Source organism: Schistocerca piceifrons, chromosome X (assembly GCF_021461385.2).
Source record: "Schistocerca piceifrons isolate TAMUIC-IGC-003096 chromosome X, iqSchPice1.1, whole genome shotgun sequence".
NCBI lineage: Eukaryota > Metazoa > Arthropoda > Insecta > Orthoptera > Acrididae > Schistocerca > Schistocerca piceifrons.
The window spans coordinates 761,061,809-761,081,687 of NC_060149.1; the positions used below are offsets into that span (position 1 = coordinate 761,061,809).

Genomic DNA, 19,879 nt, shown 5'->3' on the forward strand with positions numbered 1-19,879 from the left:
CTTTCATTTCTCGCTGCTTGGAGCCTTGTAATGCCCCATTTAGCGAGTGGGAATTCGCCAGCACCCTCACCCTTCGTCCTGACACGTCTCCTGGACCGGATTGGATACATAACCAAATGCTACATCACTTATCGGTGGCTGGCCACCGTCGTGTACGGACCCTTTTCAACCATCTGTGGAGTGAGGGGGTATTTCCTACCCAGTGACAGGAAAGCATTGTTATTCCGGTGTTGAAGCCTGGGCAGCCACCTCTTCAGTTGGATAGCTACTGTCCAATTAGCCTTACCAACACCCTCTGCAAGCTCGTTGAACGCCTGGTGAGTTGGCGGCTGTTTTGGATCCTCGAATTCTGCGACCTTTTGTCATCGACTCAAGGTGGTTTCTGCCGTGGCCACTCTACATTGGATAACTTATTCCACCTGGAGTCTGCTATCCAGTCGGCTTTTGCCCATTGGCAACACCTCATTGCAGTCTTCTTTGGCCTGCATAAAGCCTACGGCACCAACTGGTGCCACCACATCCTCACTACCCTTCACGACTGGGGTCTTTGTGGTGCTCTGCCCATTTTTATCCATAACTTTCTTTCATGTCGCTCTTTCCGGGTCCAAGTTGGTTCCTCCTACAGCACTTCCCGTCGGTAAGAAAATGGGGTTCCACAGAGTTCTGTACTGAGCGTCCTTCTTTTTTTCATCACCATTAATGGACTGGTAGTGGCTGCTGGGCCGACAGTGTTCGCGTCTTTGTATGTTGACGATTTTTGTACGTATGTCGCTTCCTCTGTCGTGGGCGCTGCAGAAAGCCGTCTACAGGGGGGCAATCTACCGGGTGCAATCTTGGGCTCTCTCCCATGGCTTTCAGTTTTTGGTGACCAAATTGTACGTCACGTATTTCTGCCGTCGCCATATAGTCCATCCTCATCCGGACCTGTTCCTCGATGGCCAATCCCTCGAGGTGGTGGACACCCGTCTCTTCTTGGGTCTGGTCTTCGACGTCCGGTTGACACGGCTCCCTCGTCTTCGCCAGCTGAAGAGGATGTGCTGGTTACATCTCAATGTTCTCAGATGTCTGTGCGATACCACCTGAGGTGCAGACCACTCTATTCTCCTGCGATTGTACAAAGCACTGGCCCAGTCTCGTTTAGACTACGGGAGTCTTGTCTATGGTTTTGTGTCACCTTCAACATTGCAGATACTAGATCCCATCCACCATTGTGGGGTCCGACTTGCGACTGGTGCCTTCCGGACTAGCCCCGTGATTAGTCTTCTCACAGAGGCAGGGGATTCCACTTCTGCAAGTTTTGCACCAACAACAGCTGATATCTTATGCGCTCTGCATTTGCTGCACCACAAAACACCCTAATTATGGTCTCCTTTATCCAGACACTCCAGTGCTGTAATTCAAGAAAAATAAAATACACTACACCTGTCCATCCCTGGCCAGCACCACTGCTTCCACAACCCACCACTTCACAGCCTCTGTACCTTAGAGGCCCCAGTGACCCCAGGTCGCTATAGTATCGTGCACACGTGTGACCACATTGACGTAATCACTAATATGTTGGCCACTACTGACCTTAAGCAGCTAGTTGTTTCTGGGTAGAATCATGTTCTGTGCCAAGTTTATTCCCTAGGTGGCACAAATCACAGATCCCCTAGATCGACTATGCAAGAAGGGTGTCAAATTTGTGTGGTTGACCACCTGCCAATTGGCATATCAGAACATTAAGTACAGTTTCAAGGTGGCATTGTGACTGACACTATATGCATTGGACCTGCCCTTGACACTCGAGACAGACACTTCCCGATATGGTATAGCGGTTGTTTTGTCCCATAAGGTGTCGGGTAGTAGTGAATGGCCAGTTGCTCTCACCTCTGGAATGTAGACTGTATGGCAGCAAATTACACCTGTTGAGCGACTGCAAAGCTCAAAGCCTTGATTTTGTTGTTTGTGCATTGTTCTAAACTCCTGGAAAAGATGATGCACTGTATGCAGAATTGGGCATTGTTTTTGATTGGGTATCAATTAAAATCCACTTTCACCCAACTCACCAACGTGAACACCCTACCCCCAATTCCTCTTGGTGCCAATGTGCAGTTCAACCACAAGGAAACAGTTTGTTTCCCCTGGACCAACATCCACAATAAATCCTGGTTCAATTCCTTCTGACTGCACGTGAGGTATCCACTGTGTTGTTTCACGATCCTGTCCTGTTGAAAGTTTTGTCTGAGGTACTGGAGAGGTGTCCAGAGAATGTTTTGAGCCTTACTAATCTAGCCTTTCACAATTATTTCATGTTATGCTGCTGATTCAATGCTACAAATGATGTTTTAATGATGGCTGCAGAGGACTCTCGAAAACCTGACCATCTTCTATCCTCGCTCTGTCCCCGCATCCTCCAGCTCCTTTGTGCTTGTCATTGGTGGAGGACATGTATGGAGGCACTAGCCCCACAGCACGTGTACTGGCCCAACATCAATGCAGACATTGAATGCGCACACGGCTCGTGTCATGCCTGATCTCTCAATCACTTGTCCCACGGTCAAGGTTCCTCGTCGTGGCCCCATCCTGATAACTTGTCGGAGAAGGTCCTCGTTGATTTTACCGTGACATTTCAGGTTGTTATGTGGCTTTTGGTGGTGGCCACCCTCTCAAAACTTCCCTTACGTGGCGTGGATGCTGTTCATTACCACCATTTATACCACTTGTGACCTCATGATGGTATTCTACCTTGAGGGAGTGCCACTTATTCCCTGGTGTTGGAAAATTAGCCCCCATTTACGTAGATGCAGCTTTAGGCTGTCTGTGGCTGTAATGCGATCACCACCCTGTTTCACAGTGCTCCTAATGGGGAGATTGAGCAGATGGTCCACACATTTAAAACACAGCTGCTGAAGACCTTGCAGACATCATCTGGCTGAAATACTGCATTTGAGTTGGTATTGTACACCATTAGACCTCCTGCATCCTGTGCTGTGTGCCAAACCTGCCTATAGGCCTGCCTGTGGGTGGAATGTCTGTCTGGGCACACATATGCAGTTGGCGTCTGGGATGGACCCAAGGGGTCATCATTGGTGACAGAGAGCATCAGTGGCTTGATGTTAAGGCCAGACATGACTGTCTGACCCACCAACATGAAACAGCTCTGGCTGTGACCACAGTCGCATTTGGCACCCTGTCGTCACTTCCGATGCTCAGGCTGGAACTAAGATGACCGCCACCTGTGCCTCGTGTCCCTTCTCACTGGAGGATGGTTGAGAGGATCACAGTGTGTGTGCCTGTGGAGGTGGGGGACCAGTCCCTCTGTCCTGACCTTCCATCACTCTTGTTGTAACTGTGCAATCTGCTGGCCTCTGCTACCCATGCAGTCCTCGGGCCTGGGTTTGTGTCGTAAGAATGAACAAGAAGTAATAATTGCTTTTGCTACTTTTTTTTCCATTTGAAATGGCTGATATGATTACATGTGTTTAATAAAAATGAATCTTTCACTTTACATTGGAGTGTACATGTAATGAAATTTTCCTTCAGAATAAAACTTTTCACTTGACTGAATCTCAGACTTGAACCTATGCCTTTCGTAGTCAATACTTCTACTCCCTGAGCTGTATGACCACAGGTGCAGTGTGGCTCTCACAGTTTGTCTGCGAATACCTATCCGCTCATTCACATGCTGTAATAGTTTAATTTCTGTACCTCGTGCTATTTCTGTTGAATTTATTTAAATTTACGTAATACACATTTATGGGAAGAAATGTGGAGAACTGCGGGATGAACCACTTAAAGTTTCCAATATTCATTTTCATCAATTTGTTGACATATTTCTCACAATGTCTGCCAGATCACATGTGTAGCCTCTGACTTTATCAGAGCTTCAGTCACTCACCCCAGATGGTTGAGGAATATTCCATAGTAAATTTGTAAGGATACCACAGTTTTCCAATATTTTACTAATAAACTGAAGCCCACCATGGACTATGATCATGACGGGACCTTCAGATTATTGCTTTGCTTTGCAGTTGTTATCCCCCATGTGACTTGCCGTGAAATGCTTGTTACTGACATAACTCTGGTTAAATATCTGAGATGAATCTGTCTTTTTAAGTATGACTACAGTAATGAATCAAATAATTACTTTGGGAACTTACTGAATTCAAGCATAATTTATCTGTTCAACAAACAGTTATGATCAGGAGTGGTTTTAGATTTGTACATCAAAAACTGTATAGGGAGTGTAAAGAATAAGATGGAGTTTTACCAAAAGTGTGTGTAGACTTCTTTAAGCTTCACTGATGGAATGTGGTGGTTAGTGATCAAGAATGCTGTTCTTGTATTTTGGAGGAAAGTTGTTTGGATCCCAGTCCAGCCAGCCTGACTTAGGTTTCCTGTGGTCCCCCAAATTCATTTTAGTTGTATACATCCAAGTGTACTATGGAATGGTTGTTGACACCATCTTTGGCCAAATAAACTAATACTTCACCTTTTATGACACAGAGGGGTGATGACTTTTCAAACTTTCCATTCTTTACAGTAGAGCTCACCAATGCCGCTACTAAACTAAATTCACAGAGATTGTTCTTTTGTTAGAAAGTAGTGCAAACTTGGTTTTCAGTTAGCAAATTTGTTTCTTGATTAAATGTATTAAGCTACTCTAAGAAATGTATCAAACTGCTTTGCTCCAAAGTAGAAAAATTGTAATTACATTTTATACTGTCTAGTGTTGTAAGAGTTGTAACTTGTGTGTGTGTGTGTGTGTGTGTGTGTGTGTGTGTGTGTGTGTGTGTACACAACTTGAGTAGGCAATACAGCTTACTCAGACATCACTGATCACTGTCCACCCTACCTTAGACATTATTTTTCCTTCTTTTCTTTATCTTTGTCTGAAAACATGGTTGACTGGATTTTCATTATTCACTAATTGCTAGTGTAAGCATAAAAACTACAGACAGAAGCTACAGACATTATTAAGAAAAGATACTAAGAGCACTGACCTTCAGGCACTTATATATGTCGTCTGATAGTTGTTTTCAGAAATCTGTAGCAGTATATTTACTCATATTATTATGATTCTTTGTTTGTCAGTTATGTATTAGTACTGTCTGTTTCATGTTTTTCTTATAATACAACTAGTTTATAAACTGACAGTAGGATCTTAACTACTTAATGATCCATTTGGGCATCATAGGAGATATTCCTCAGAGTATAAATTGTATCATTCGACACTCCATTCTTAATACTATACCCGCATTGTTAGATTGTGAGCAGTAATTACTTAAAATGATTCTGTTGTTCAACACACTAGCTGGAAAAAATTGCAACATATCTCTGTTGTAATTAATCCAGAGACTGACAAAGGTGTTATGCACAATCCAGTAACAACAGTGTGATCACTGTCTATGTTTGGAATCAGCATGAATAACCACTCACAAACAGCAGGTGGCAGCGCCAGCGGGGGAGGGTATATAAAGTGTGTTGGGGAACATGGAAAACATTGCAGTCGTTATAATGTGGAAACAGAGCGGTTTATCTGACTTCCAGAAGGACATGATCATTGACTTTCAGGCCAAGGGTGGAAGAATTTCCAAAACAGCTAAGTTATGAAACTGTTTGTGTGCCACTGTGTTTAAAGTATACCGTGCATGGTAAAATAGGTGCTATACAAAACCAGCACAACGGTAGCTATAATGCACTACGGGCCAGAGATGACGGGGTGAACAACAGCTGTGTAGATATGTATGGGTGAGCATCAGACTGCCCAGATAAACCCATGGCTACCAAAAATGTCTCCTCAATGACCGTTCAGCAAACATTGCTGTGTATGGTTCTCTGCAGCAGGTGCCTGGTTTGTGCACTCTTGCTAACTGGTGTTCATCGGCAACAAAGACTGGAATTAGCTCGCCAGCACTGCAGCTGGGTGTCCACTGAGTGGTGACAGGTTGCCTTTTCAGATGAATCACGTTTTATGCTCCATTGGACAGCTGGCCATTGGTGTGCACGGTGTGAATCATCTGAAAGCAAAGGGGTCCAGGCTGGGGGAGGCAGCTTTATGGTCTGGGGAATATATTCGAGGCATTACCCGAGTTATTTTGTCATTCTGAAAGGCACAGATGATTGATATAAGTATGCATCTAGCCTTGGTTACCATGTTCACTCATACATGCAGTTCGTTTTTTCCTTCACACAATGGCATTTACCATCAGGACAATGTAATGTGTCACAGAGCTCACAGTGTGTGTGTGTGTGTGTGTGTGTGTGTGTGTGTGTGTGTGTGTGTGTGTGTGTGTGTGTGTGGTATGAAGAGCACCAGGATGAATTTACTGTACCCCCCTGGCCACCAGACCCTCTGGATTTAGACCCGGTTGATAATCTGTGGGACCACCTCGATCGAGCTGTTCTCGCGGTGGATTCTCAAGAGAAACCTGTCACATTCTGGCCATGGCACTGGAGTCTGCATGGCTCCATATCTGTGTTGTTACCCTCCAGAACTTCACTATCACTATTCCTGCATGTCTCGCAGTGGTCTATGCAGCAAAAGGTGGTTATTCAGGCTTTCGACTGATGGTCACATTAATGTGACTGGACAGTGTATATGTAACATGTCAAAATTACAATCTTACTTTGGTTGCTATCTTTGCGAGCAATCTGTACAGAATTTGATCCTGACAAGGCAGCCAATTTGAAGAAGTTTTGGGCTTTAAAATTTTATACACATTTTTTGTGCAGGATAAAAAGACATAGCCACCAAAGAGTGGCTACAGATTTTATCAGGTAGTGCAATGGTTAAATACATCCATCCTGTATTATCACAGATATACTTCTATCTTCTAAATGCTGACTTCCTTTGGTGTAGTGCTTTGACATGTTTTGCTTGTAGAAGCTGTCAAGTGGGAATATGATTGCTGAAATAGAGAGAATGATTTGGTCTCGGTGACTTTTCACTCATTTTTTCACTGTCCTATTACACAAAATGATTAAACTATTAGAGTTTTCCTTTTGAACATGTAACTAATAAGTACTCTCACAGTGGAATCAATACTTTGCAGTAACAAAACTCTTTGGCCCATTCACAAAATGTTCCTGCCCCTAAAAAAAATGAATTACAAATTTTTGATGCAGGTACCGAACTAATCTATGGGTAGCTTTTCTGATTCTGTAACTTTCGAGGAATTTGGTGGTAGAACAAAGCAATTTACAGGAATACTTATGTTGCGAATGCAAGATCCTGCTTTTAATGGGGTCGCATGTCAATTTAACAAGTTTTCCAGTGCTGCATCATATTTGTACTGTGAGTTTTTTAAGTGTTTCAAATTATTTGATGGAAAAGAGTAAGCTGTAGGCATTGACTCTACTGACGACCAGCCAGCTAGCTGTCAATCAACAATAAATATAGTGTTTGTATACAAATATGAAGCTTGTGGTTTGGTAGTAATGTAAAGCATTTCTTTATTTTTTTGTTATTTGTTTCAGGCTTTGCTTCCACATGTGTACCTCCAGATACAGATCTGCGCACAGTCCTGTGTGTCCCCTTAAATTTTTCAAAGTGTAGTCGCCAGGCACTGGCACATGCTGCGGAAGATGCAGGATTCGATGTTCTGCAAGTAATTAGTGAACCTATAGCAGCCTTGCTTGCTCAAGGCTATGGTGTTGAGTCCCCAGATGAGAGAGGGTGAGTGCTGTAATGCAGTATGTTATTCTTGGTGTTCGTGATGAGTTATGAAACAATCTGCATGATCTTTAGCTACTAAATGAGGTGTTCAACATTGTTAACATATATTTTAGGGCGAATATGCTGCTCATTATTGAAATTGTTGTTTTCCACTATTGACTAGCCTACATAAGATTGGAGGAATGCATGTTTTCTCCTTAGACTTTACTCTGAGGGCTTTGGCCCCAAAACACTGCATAGCATGTGCACATAGGCTGATGTTTTCATCAATAGAGCTGATAAACATTCCACAGTGATACGTTTCAGTGCTGTGTTTTGTGGGTTACATTTCTCCAAATAAATTATTAATTTCTTATTAACAGATGAAACTTTTATGTTAAGATGTCAGTGGTTCAGTTTGTTGAGGAAATCTGCATAAATAGCAGTAAAATATTATTTTATACTGAAGTGTATATGAGAAAGACATGTTTACTGTTGTTACATGAGCCCACATCAGTTGCTTTATCTTTTGACCCTGAGGTCAATGATCCTGCATGATCTAGACTACGGTCAGATTGCTCATTATTAGGTTTCCAATTTAACGCAGATGATGGATCTCCTCGGGGAAATAACAATCAGATCATAAAGGAAGTCCTTTGGATATCCCATATGTTTACTGTGGGAAGGTCTTGTCTGAGATACAGAAGCAGCTCTGCAGCCATCTGTTTAGTGCAATGGTTACAGCTGGTTGTAAGTAATGCTTGTCATCATCTTAGTTCCTTTTGGTGGTGTCACTCGTCTAATGGAATCACAGTTCATAATTTGTTCTTTCATGCCCAGTATTGATTGGAATCCTTGGTTTGGAGCCAGGTGGATTTAAACTAGAGGCTCCATTGATTTTTTGGTGATCTTGGGTGCAGATTCCTTGACTTAATCTGTATTGGATGTAGAATTTTAAAGTGCCTCCCTGAATTGGTTAGGCATGCAGTACCCGCAGAAAGGATTTCCTTCAATAGCGCAATATGTCTACTTTGCAGTATAGTTTGCATCCTTTTTTTTTTTTTAGATAAATTACTTTGTAAGCCTGTTTACCTTTAGATGTTGAACACCAAAGAGCCATGATCACTTCACATGTATTTCATATTGAGGAGATCAAATAGCCATATAAGTCAACTGTGAAAATGAAAACTGAATATTAGGTAACTGGACAAGTATTCAAGGCAAGATCACTGAGTTACTGTGACTTGCTTAAACAGCATTGCTTGTGTAGCAAGTGGAACAGAAAATTGGGTAAAACTAGAAACAAACAGAAACAAAATCTTAAATTCTGACTGAAATATATATGTGACAAGTCTCTTTTTGTGTAATGAGATAAATGCAGTCAACAATAGATAATTTGGGTAAAGTTAAGCCTTAAAGGTGGGCCAAAATTTCTTACTAAAACTATCTATTGGTGACACACTACATCAGTTGAGATGGCATGGAATGCTACGGAAGATTTGTGGAAAAATATTTCTGATAAATTACCTGATCGTGTTTTAGCCATAGGAGAGGTTCCTGTTAGCCAGCCATGCATGACACAGATGGCAGGGATGGCGGTTCAAGTGAAATTGTACTAAATATCTTATCTGAAAATTATCTTGGACAGCCAACTAAGTAGAATACATATGATGTAAGTATACAATTTATGCTGTCAATAAAAAAAATGTGAACTTTTCAATTCAGTGAAAATAAATGGATGAATCAACAAACACAGAGCTACAGCAGCATCATTGATCAGTGGTGTTGAATGAAAAGTTGTGCATGATGTGTCAATAAAATGACAACAAACTATCTGAGCAACTATTTACATCTGGGAAGGAGAATAATGATTAATGGGAGAAATTCACAAGCCTTGTCAGAAACATGCTGGTTGAGTTTGTGTGATGGGATGTAGTGAGATGTGGGGAAGGACCCACCAAGGTTCAATGACAATATTACTCATTTAGCCCCTGAGGGCTCACAACTCTCGTGTCAGTACCTACCTGCTTGGCTACCATGGGGCCCCATGCTTTGCAGCATTACTTCGTTTCTGTCCTGCAAGCTTATACTTCCACTGTCCCTTTCTCCCTCTGCCTCTCCATTGTATGGTTTTCTTGATGCAGACCCAGTTCAGATCTCGTTTGTGACTGGGATTAGAGTTTACGCTTTTTTTTGTTTTCTACAACTTTTCATTAAGTAAAGACATAGTCCCCGTTGTTAGGTTTGACCTGCCATCAGTTTTCAGATTCTCCAGAAATGTTTACCATGCAGGGAAGGTCACCCAATGCAGTGTAAGCTCCAGCATGGTGGCCATCCTGTCATTGTGGTCATCAAATAGCTGCACAGTGGTAGCCCCCTGGCCACGTGGGTATTGTATTGTCGGTGTCTGAGCTGAAAACTTCCCATGTATGCCAAGGTTTATGTGCATGTGCCCATTGTGACTGGGACATGGGGACTCTGAGCAACGGATTACTGGTCACGTAGCCATTTTCTGCGGCTGGGTGGCGCACATGGCAAGAGCCCCCATTCGAAGTGGGTGGCACCATGGCGGATGAGCCGCAAATGAATCGGATGAAGTTATCTTCCGCCGGTAGCTGTATGATCCCAGCAGTCTCTATGGAAGGAAAGTACTATTTAAGTGCAGAGAGATATGACCATAAAATGTTTCCTTCCATAGGGCTAAGCGGCAAGCAGAGAAATATCCCCCCCCTGTCCCCCCAATAATTAGTTTGCTCAAGGATTGATGGGGATTCCTTCTTGGCCACAGAACCCTTCTTCTTTGTGGAGAACATAGAAGTCAAGCTTGGGGAAGTGGCAGCCATTTCTAAAATGAAAAGTGGGTCAATTTTGACCAAAACAGTATCCTCTGCTCAATCACGGGTGCTACTAGCTCTTAACAAGGTGGGTGACATACCGGTGACTGTCACTCCCCATAATAGTCTAAATATGGTTCAGGGACCTGCTCTTACAATCTGATGCTGAGCTATGCACCAACTTGGAGTGCCAGGGTGCACACTTTGTTAGTCATGTACATTGGGGACCAAAGGACAACAGTGTCGCTACCAGTGCCTTCATGTTGGCCTTTGATGGTGATTCATTACCTGAAAAGGTCAGGGTGACATTATACCGAAGTGATGTGAAAGAAAGCGTCACTCCCATGGACGCCTGCCCAGATGGACTCTCAGCCGTGTTGACTGGGATGCTTTTGCCTCTTTTGTTGCCCTTGGCTCCCCACTGCATGGAGATATTGATGAGGCAGTCCAGAATACAACTACAACCATTATTTGAGCAGCTGATTTTGGCGATTCCCTGTTCCTTCTGTGCACCCCGACAGAAGACAATACCTGGATGGTCATCAGAAATTGCAGAGGCCATTAGAGATCGTAGGCGAGCTCTCCAGCACCATAAGTGGCACCCATCGATGGAGCACGTTATTGCCTTTCAGTGGCTCCATGCCTGGGTCTGCCATCCAATAAAACAATGGAAACAAGAATGCAAGGAACAGTATGCTCCAACCATCAGACCGTGAATTTTCCCTTCATAGGTTTGAGCCAAGGTCAGATGTATCTACAGATACCAGACACCTGCAGGTGTACCTGGTGGTGTTCCGTTGAATGGTGCCATCTACACTAACACAGATGCCACATTTTTCTCTGTATTATGCTAGAGCCTCTGAGTCTGAGAACTGTCAACCCTTTTTTGTGTCCTAAAAAAGTGGGTAGAGCAAAAGCAGTTATCTTTTACTGCACACCACCTGGATCCGTATAATGCTCCATTCAGTGAATGGGGATTTGTCAGTGTCCTAGCCCACTGCCCCAGGATCGGACCACATCCTCAACCAGATGATCAAGCACCTATCTGTGGATTGTCAGTGTCATATCCTTGCCATCTTTAACTGCATCCTGGAGTGAGGGCGACTTCCCATTGCAGCAGCGACAAATCATCATCATCCCAGTACTGAAACAGGGCAAGCACCCTCTAGAGATGAATAGTTATTACCCAGTTAATCTCACCAGTGTTCTCTACAAGTTGTTTGAATGCATGGTGAGCTGGCGGCTGTGTTGGCTCCTTGAGTCTCGGGGTCTTCTGCCTCCATACCAGGGCGGTTTTGCCGAGGTGACTCTATACTGTAAATCTGGATTGCCTGGAGTCTGCCATCCAAACAGCTTTTGTCCAATATCAACACCTTATAGCCATCTTCTTCGACCTGAAAAAGGCTTAAGACACCACATCCTAGCTACTGTACACATCTTCTTATCCCACCATACTTTGCAGGTTCAACTTGCTGCTTCCCACAGTACCACCCTCACCCCCCTCCCCTCCTCCCCCAATCCGACGAGAGAATGGGGTACCACAGGGCTCTGTTAGTATGGATGTCGCTGAACATCGACTGCAAGGTGCCATAGGAAAGGCGCAGTCATGGGACCTCACCCATGGCTTTCACTTTACAGTGTCGAAACTCATGTTATGCACTTCTGTCAATATTGTAGTGTTCAACCAGAACTTTACCTCAACAGCCAACTACTCAATGTAGTGGGAACATTTTGGTTTTTTGGACTGGTCTTGGATCCTAAGTTGACGTGGATTCCCCATCTATGCTAGATTGATCGAAAGTGTTAGCTGCACCTTAATAGTCTTCACTGCCTGAGTAACACCAGCTGGGATGCAGATCGTACTACCTTTCCACAGCTTTACAAAGCCCTGATACAATCCCGTCGAAACACCGGAATCCATCCCCCGCAACAGCAGTCCAGATCAAGGATTACAATCGCAATCCACATCCTGTCTCTCCTCTCTGAACTCCAGTTGTTTCCTCTATCACCTCTCCTCCAGGCCCATTCACTACACATTCGTGGTGCATCCCTCGGCCACAGCGTTGTCTTGACCTATCACCAGATCTGAAAGACTCGGTTCCTTCTGAGGCCGTCTGCCACTAATTTTTAGCCATTCTTGTCATATCTTGGGGTTCAGAAGTAGTCTGTACTGATGACTTAATGGGTGCTGGTCACGTGGGCTTTGCTTATACTCGCATGTGACACTGAACTGTGCTCCCTGCCAAATGGTTGTAATGTTTTCACTGCGGAGTTGGTAGCCATCTCTCGTGCTCTTGAACATATTAGTTTCTGCACCGGTGGATCCTCTCTCATCTTCAGCAACTCCTTGTGCAGTTTGCATCTCTTGACCAATGTTACCTTCACCGTCCCTTGGTAATTGCTATCCAGGGTTCCCTGTATGTGTGGACCCCAGGCCACATCAGGATCCTGGGAAATGAACTTGCTGGTAGCCTGGCCAAACTGGCTACCTGTAAACTGATTTGTGATGTTGGTATTCCAGTAATGAACCTCTGATCGGTATTATGCCATGAAGGTTAGGGAATCAGGAATGGCCCACTCTGGCTTTGCCAAACAAAGTAGGGTGATGAAGGAGACTACAAATCTGTGGAGGTCCTTCATGTGGGCCTCTCTCAAAGACTTGATCGTCCTTTTGCTGGCTGCGTATTGGCCATACTTGGCTAACTCTTGGTCATCTCTTCTGTCGCAAAGACCCACCTCTCTGTCATTGTGGTTCCCATTTGCTGGTGGTCCACATTTTGCTGGACTGTCCAAACTTAGCCACCATGCAGTGGGCTCTTAATCTCCCTCACGCGCTGTCTCTGGTGTTAGGAGACAGTGCCTCAGTGGCTGACTTAGTTTTACGTTTTATTCTTGAAGGGAGCTTTCACCGCTCTCTTCAAGGTAGGTCCACTTACCCATATTGGCCCATTGATGGGTTGGCAGAACACTCTTTGCCTCCTCTGCCAAGTCCGTGCTGTGGCTATCTGGGCATTGTGGTGCAGCCTGGTCCTCACCTTACCTGCTCTTTTACCCCCCCCCCCCCCCCCCAATGGTCTGTTAGACTTGTTCGTCTTTTGTCTCTCTGTACTTCTCTCGTCGTGTCCATGTTGCTAGTCTTTCCTAGGTGATTTCTGAGTGGGCTAAATCTGGTGAGGGGGGGGGGGGGGGGGGGGGGGACTGGGATGTATGTTCCCTCATTGCATTGCACTGTGCTTTCGGAGGCTTCTGGCTGCTCCCTAGAGGGAACACCTTTCTTGTGCTCTCTCTCTGTCTTTCTTTCTTTCTTTCTTTCTTCTTCTTGTCCATTATCTCACCTTCATAGACCTTATGGTTTTCCTCCCCTGGGTTTTGTGTGGTAGGCTATCTGATCTACAGGCATGTAGACCTGTCTGTCTGAGGAAAAAGGGACTGATGACCTAGTAGTTTGGTCCCTTTAATCATCCAGTCAACCAACCAACTCCTCTTAAGAATGTTATATTCTGAAATATAAACTGCCGATTGAATAGGTCATCATCATGAGTCAGAAATTGTGAATCTAGCATACCTAAAATACATAAAACCATGTCAGTATTATGAAAGGGATAGAGTGCTACTCTCCATGTAGCAGAAATGTTGAATTGCAGATAGGCATAATTAAAAGACTGTCAAACAAGTAAGTTTTCACACACACACACACACACACACACACACACACACACACACACACACACACACAGACAGAGATAGAGAGAGAGAGAGAGAGAGAGAGAGAGAGAGAGAGAGAGAGAGAGTCAGTCACACACAGTCTCTGGTTGTCGAGACCAGATTGCGACTCAAAATCTCTGCTATATGGTGATTGGCAATCTATCTTTTTCATAATACTGACATTATTCCATCCTGGATTTTCCATTGTTAGATGTTATAATGTCATCATTAATTAAATAAGAATGGTGGTGTTTTTATTGTAGTCATAATTAAGAACAGATTATTTAGAATAGTAATCCACCAGTCACAAGCTGTGAACAGTTGTTACAAACTATTTGCAAAAAGAGAAAAAAGAAATAATTTCTGTTGGCACTCCTGTCCCGCATACAAACTGTAACTTCAACAACATACTAAAGTCATACACGCCCATGTCAGAACCTTTGAATACCAAGATGAAAAAGGAGTTAAATGTGACTGCACGTTAAGCCCAATCAACGGAAGGAAAGGCAGGCAAAACAAGGACTTACTCTTGGAGAAAGGTACACGAAATATGTCATAGAGACTATGAAGACCATGAATTAAATATTAAATGTCGTTCACTATATTGCTATGATCGATAAAAAGTAAAACACAATCAACATCCAATGTGCCGTTTGCTAAAACGACCGATAACTCAGACAGCAAACATACAGTAGAACGTAAGTGGTTAAAAGAGAGACATTTGGTCAGGAAACAGCTAATGGTCAAAGGTTGATGACAGTTAGCACAAAGTGATGGTGGGTCACCACTTGACAAATGACGATGGGTAAAAAGACAGTACCCAGTACGTAACCTAGCTAAAATCAGCTCCTTGCGGCGAAAGGGCTGAGAGAGGAGATCGGCCAAGCTTCTGGGAGATGTTTCATTCACTGGAGTTTGTTCCCATGAATGGAAGACCAATTTTAATGTCAAAGTGACACCACCTTCTGATAAAAGACAACATGGAGATCATCGGAAGGAATGGAAGAACTAGCTGGATGATGTAGGAGGACTGCAGACTTGGCAACAGTGTCAGCAGCCTTGGCAACAGTGTCAGCAGCTTTGTTTCCTGTCAGACCATCCATCAAGACAGAGCAAGTGGAAGCTTTCTTTGACCTGTTGCACTAAGGGATAGACAGTGTACAGCATACAGAGGCTCTGAAAATCACTGAGAGAATCCGAGCAGATGACGAAATTGAAAAGCCTGTGTCTCTGGATGTACCGTGTGGCCTGATACAGAGCAAAGAGCTCTGCTGTTAATACTGAGCAGTGTTCTGGAAGCAGATATTGAAAATGGTTGGTGGCAATGATCAGGCATACCAGACACCATGGTCATTCAGAGAGCCAACAGTGTACACAAAGGTAGTATCACTAAGTTCCGTGCAAAGGTTGAGAAACTTACACCGATAGATCGAATCTGGAGAAGTTTCCTAAGGAAGCGAATCAAGTTCAAGGTGAACATGGGCCACCACAGAAAGTCAGGGTGGTGAAGGGTACACATCCTTCGGGAAAGTGGCAGATAGCGTGAAGTGAGGCTGCTGGAGCAGTAACCAAAAGTGAACTCCAGGAGGTAACGGAGAAGAGGGACACACCTACTGGCGGTCAAATAAGCCGTTGAAGGAGGCGACATAAGATGAGTGGCCAGGTATGGCAGACAAATGGCATGTGTATCTGCTGAGGAGAACATCATGTCGTTATGACCGCAGTAGTGAGGCAGCTTCTGCATAGAGACTTTCAACTGGGCTGGTGTAAAAGGTGCCAGTGGCCACATGGATTCGATGGTGGTAGATTGTATTTAGACAGTGTAAGATGGATGGATGTGCAGATGCATAAACGGAGCATCCATAGTCTACTTTCAAAAGGCCAAGGGATCTGTACAAACGAAGGAGGGTGGTCCAGACCACTCCCCAGGAAGTACCACTGAGGACCCGTAGAACACTGACGGACAGGGTACAGCGGGCAGCCAGGTAAGACATGTGGGAGGACCAAGAAAGTTTTTATCAATCATGAGCCGCAGGAATTTCGTAGTTTCAACAAACGGTAGAGCAACAGGCCCAAGACCGGGTGATCAAAAAGTCAGTATAAATTTGAGAACTGAATAAATCACGGAATAATGTAGATAGAGAGGTACAAATTGACACACATACTTGGAATGACATGGGGTTTTATTAGAACAAAAAAAAATCCAAAAGTTCAAAAAATGTCAGACAGATGGCGCTTCATCTGATCAGAATAGCAATAATTAGCATAACAAAGTAAGACAAATCACAGATGATGATCTTTACAGGAAATGCTCAATATGTCCACCATCATTCCTCAACAATAGCTGTAGTCGAGGAATAATGTGAACAGCACTACAAAGCATGTCCGGAGTTATGGCGGGGCATTGGCGTCGGATGTGGTCTTTCAGCATCCCTAGAGATGTCGGTCGATCACGATACACTTGTGACTTCAGGTAACCCCAAAGCCAATAATCGCATGGACTGAGGTCTGGGGACCTGGGAGGCCAAGCATGACGAAAGTGGCAGCTGAGCAAACGATCATCATCAAACGACGCGCACAAGAGATCTTTCACGCGTCTAGCAAAATGGTTTTTTTTCTTCGGTTCTAATAAAACCCCATGTCATTCCAAGCATGTGTGTCAATTTTTACCTCTCTATCCACATTATTTCATGGTTTATTAAGTTTTCGAATTTATACTGACTTTTTGATCACCCGGTATAAAGAAGGTGGAAGAAACCCATTGTGCAGCCAGAAATTCATACAAATGGTTTTGTCAGTGGAAAAGCGAAAGCCATTGTTGATGCTGCATGAGTAAAGACAATGAGACAATGCTGAAGACTTCGCTCAAGGAGACAAGTCCATGGGGAACTGCAATAGGTGGCAAAATCGTCAACAAAAAGGGACCCGGAAATACCCAGCGGGAGACAGGCCATAATAGGGTCAATGGCAATAGCAAGGACAACGAATGTCAGGATGGACCCCTGAGGCATCCAATTTTCATGGATAAAAGTGTCCTACAAGTCACATTCCACACGTGCTTTGAGAAGTCTGTCTTTTAAAAATTCCTGAAGGAGACGTGGCAGGCAGACTGGAAAGCCCCACATGTAAAGAGTACAGAGGGTACCGGTCCTCTAGCTGGTGCCGAAGGATTTCTCCAGATCAAAAAGCACGTCCACAGTCAGTTATTGTTGCAGAAAACTGTTCATGACATGGGTTGCCAAAGTGGTGAGATGGTCAACTTCAGAATGGCACGCCTGAAATCCACACTGTGCAGTCATTAGTAATTTGCGAGACTTGAGTCACCATACCACCCGGGCATTAATCATATGTTCTAAACCTTGCAAACATAGCTAGTGAGGGAAATGGGGTGGTAGCTAGAAGGAAGGTCTTTGTCCTTACTGGGCTGAGGAATGGGTATGATGAAGGCTTCATACCAGCATCTAGGGAGCATGCCATCTACCCAGATGTGGTTGTATGTATTAAGCAGAAAATGTTAGCCCGCAAGAGAAAGGTGCTGCAACATCTGAATGCGAACATCATCCGGCTGTGGGGTGAAAGATAGGGATACAGTGAGAGTGATCAGCTCCCACATAGGAAAGGCTGCATTGTAGCATTTAAAATTCTAAGAGGAGAAGGGTATTACCCAAGCCTCCTCCATTTGTTTCCAATGGAGGAAGGTAGTGCAGTAATGGGTGGAGCTTGAAATATTTGCAAAATAGTGGCCCTAGGTGGTGGATATAGCAATGGGTTCCACAATGACATCATCTGCTCCGATCAGGCCAGAAATTGGTGAATTGACCTTGGGCCCAGAGAGTCGTTGGAATTTAGCCCACACAATGGAAGACAGAGCGGAACTGTTAAAAGAATTAGTAAATGAAATCCAGCTAGCTCCTTTGGCATCCCAAAGAGGGTGATGACACTGCGCACGCGACTGTTCACATCAAATGCAGTTCTCCAGTGTTAAAAACGCTGAGAGTGTGTGTGTGCACATGAATTGTCACGGTACGCGTCAGTCCACCAAGGACTGTGACATGATGTGGTAAAGTGGAAGTGTGAGGAATGGAACATTCTGCAGCGGTAAGGATAACGTTTGTAAGGTCATCACAACTGGGGAAATGTCGTTTGTCAAAGGTCACCAGGGAGGAGTAAAGCCTCCAGTCTGCCTTTGAAAGCTGCCAATTAATTTAGTAAGTAGATGAGGGAGGAGTCGGCAGATAGGATGTGGTGAAATGGTTGCTCAAGTATGTCTAAAAGGGAACACACCACTCGAGACGACGGGCAAGCTGGGCAGTGCAGAATGAGAGGTCCAAATGAGAATAAGAGTGTGTTGAGTCTGAAAGGAACGTTGGTGCTCCAGTGTTAAGGCAGAAGAGGTTGAGTTGATCGAGAAGGTCAGCCGAGAGGGCACTTTACGGACAGGTTCACAAAGAGCTGCAAAGGGGGTGATGCGCATCAAAGTCACTGAGCAGCAAAAAGATTTGGGACTTTCCCAACGAGCTAGAGGAAGTCTGCCCTGCTGAAACCGAATGACAGGGATTTAGGCGGTACAAAGAGAAAAGGTGAAGCGAGAAAGGATAATGCGGACTGCAACAGCTTGCAGCCGGATGTTGAGTGAGAGAGTTTGACTACGAATGTCATCACGAATAAGCAGCAAGACTCCACCACGAGATGGATTGCCGTCCTTGGCCATATGTTCCTTTTTTCATAAACATTTTCTTCTCCGGAGAACAAAAAAAAAAATTACTGATAGAAAGAAAATTGCCTTGATATTGTCTACATAAGTTGTAAAGTGATTGAGTCCCCTGTTCAGCATGTATTTGAGACAGAGTACCTCTAACATAATTTGTACAGGTCATTTCCAGCCTAATTGATACTTTTTATTTACAGATGAGTCTTTCCACTATTTTAATAACTGATTAAATGTTCATGCTTTTGTTGGGTAGCTGCAGAAAAGAAGGCTGTCTCAAAACACGAACCATGATGAGATGTAATATGATGTCAGCCACCTACTACTGTTAAACTTCTTTCACTACTTGCATTATAGTTTTAATTTTGTTTAGAGGTCTACTTACTGTGTTGATGCAATGAATTGTTTTATCTTGTATTTTTGTAGAGCTCTTGCCAGATATGCTCTGCAGTATTAGATTTAAATGCCTATGTTGCAATAGGACCCATATCTCTAAATCTGTTGTTTGCTGTTGTGGAATGTGAGTCTGTTTCAGTGTTGGGGCCACTCCTGTTCCTTATTTATATAAATGATATGCCGTCTAGTATTATGGGTAACTCTAAAATATTTCTGTTTGCTGATGACGCTAGCTTGGTAGTAAAGGATGTTGTGTCCAACATTGACCTAAGTTCATGGCTTGTAGAAAATAAATTAACTCCAAATCACAGTAAGACTCAGTTTTTACAGTTTCTAACACACAATTCAACAAAACCTGACATTTTAATTTCACAGAGTGGGCATATTTAGTGAAACTGAACAGTTAAAATTTCTAGGTGCTCAGATAGATAGTAAACTGTCGTGGGAAGCCCACATTTAGGATCTTGTTCAAAGACTTAATGCTGCCATTTTTACTGTTGGAACAATATCTGAAGTGAGCGATCATTCGACACAAAAATTAGTCTACTTTGCTTATTTTCATTCGCTTGTATCATATGGTGGTATATTTTGGGGTAA

General features: G+C 43.8%; 1 protein-coding gene across 2 annotated transcripts in view; it reads left to right on the forward strand.

The window, feature by feature from the left end:
• LOC124721824 (heat shock 70 kDa protein 14-like) overlaps positions 1–19,879 on the forward strand; it is a 192,129-nt gene that overhangs the window by 84,928 nt on the left and 87,322 nt on the right. For both annotated transcript variants that reach the window (XM_047246945.1, XM_047246946.1), the window contains exon 4: positions 7,462–7,660. In XM_047246945.1, coding sequence (XP_047102901.1) covers positions 7,462–7,660 — 199 coding nt within the window. The remainder of the gene's footprint in view (positions 1–7,461; positions 7,661–19,879) is intronic.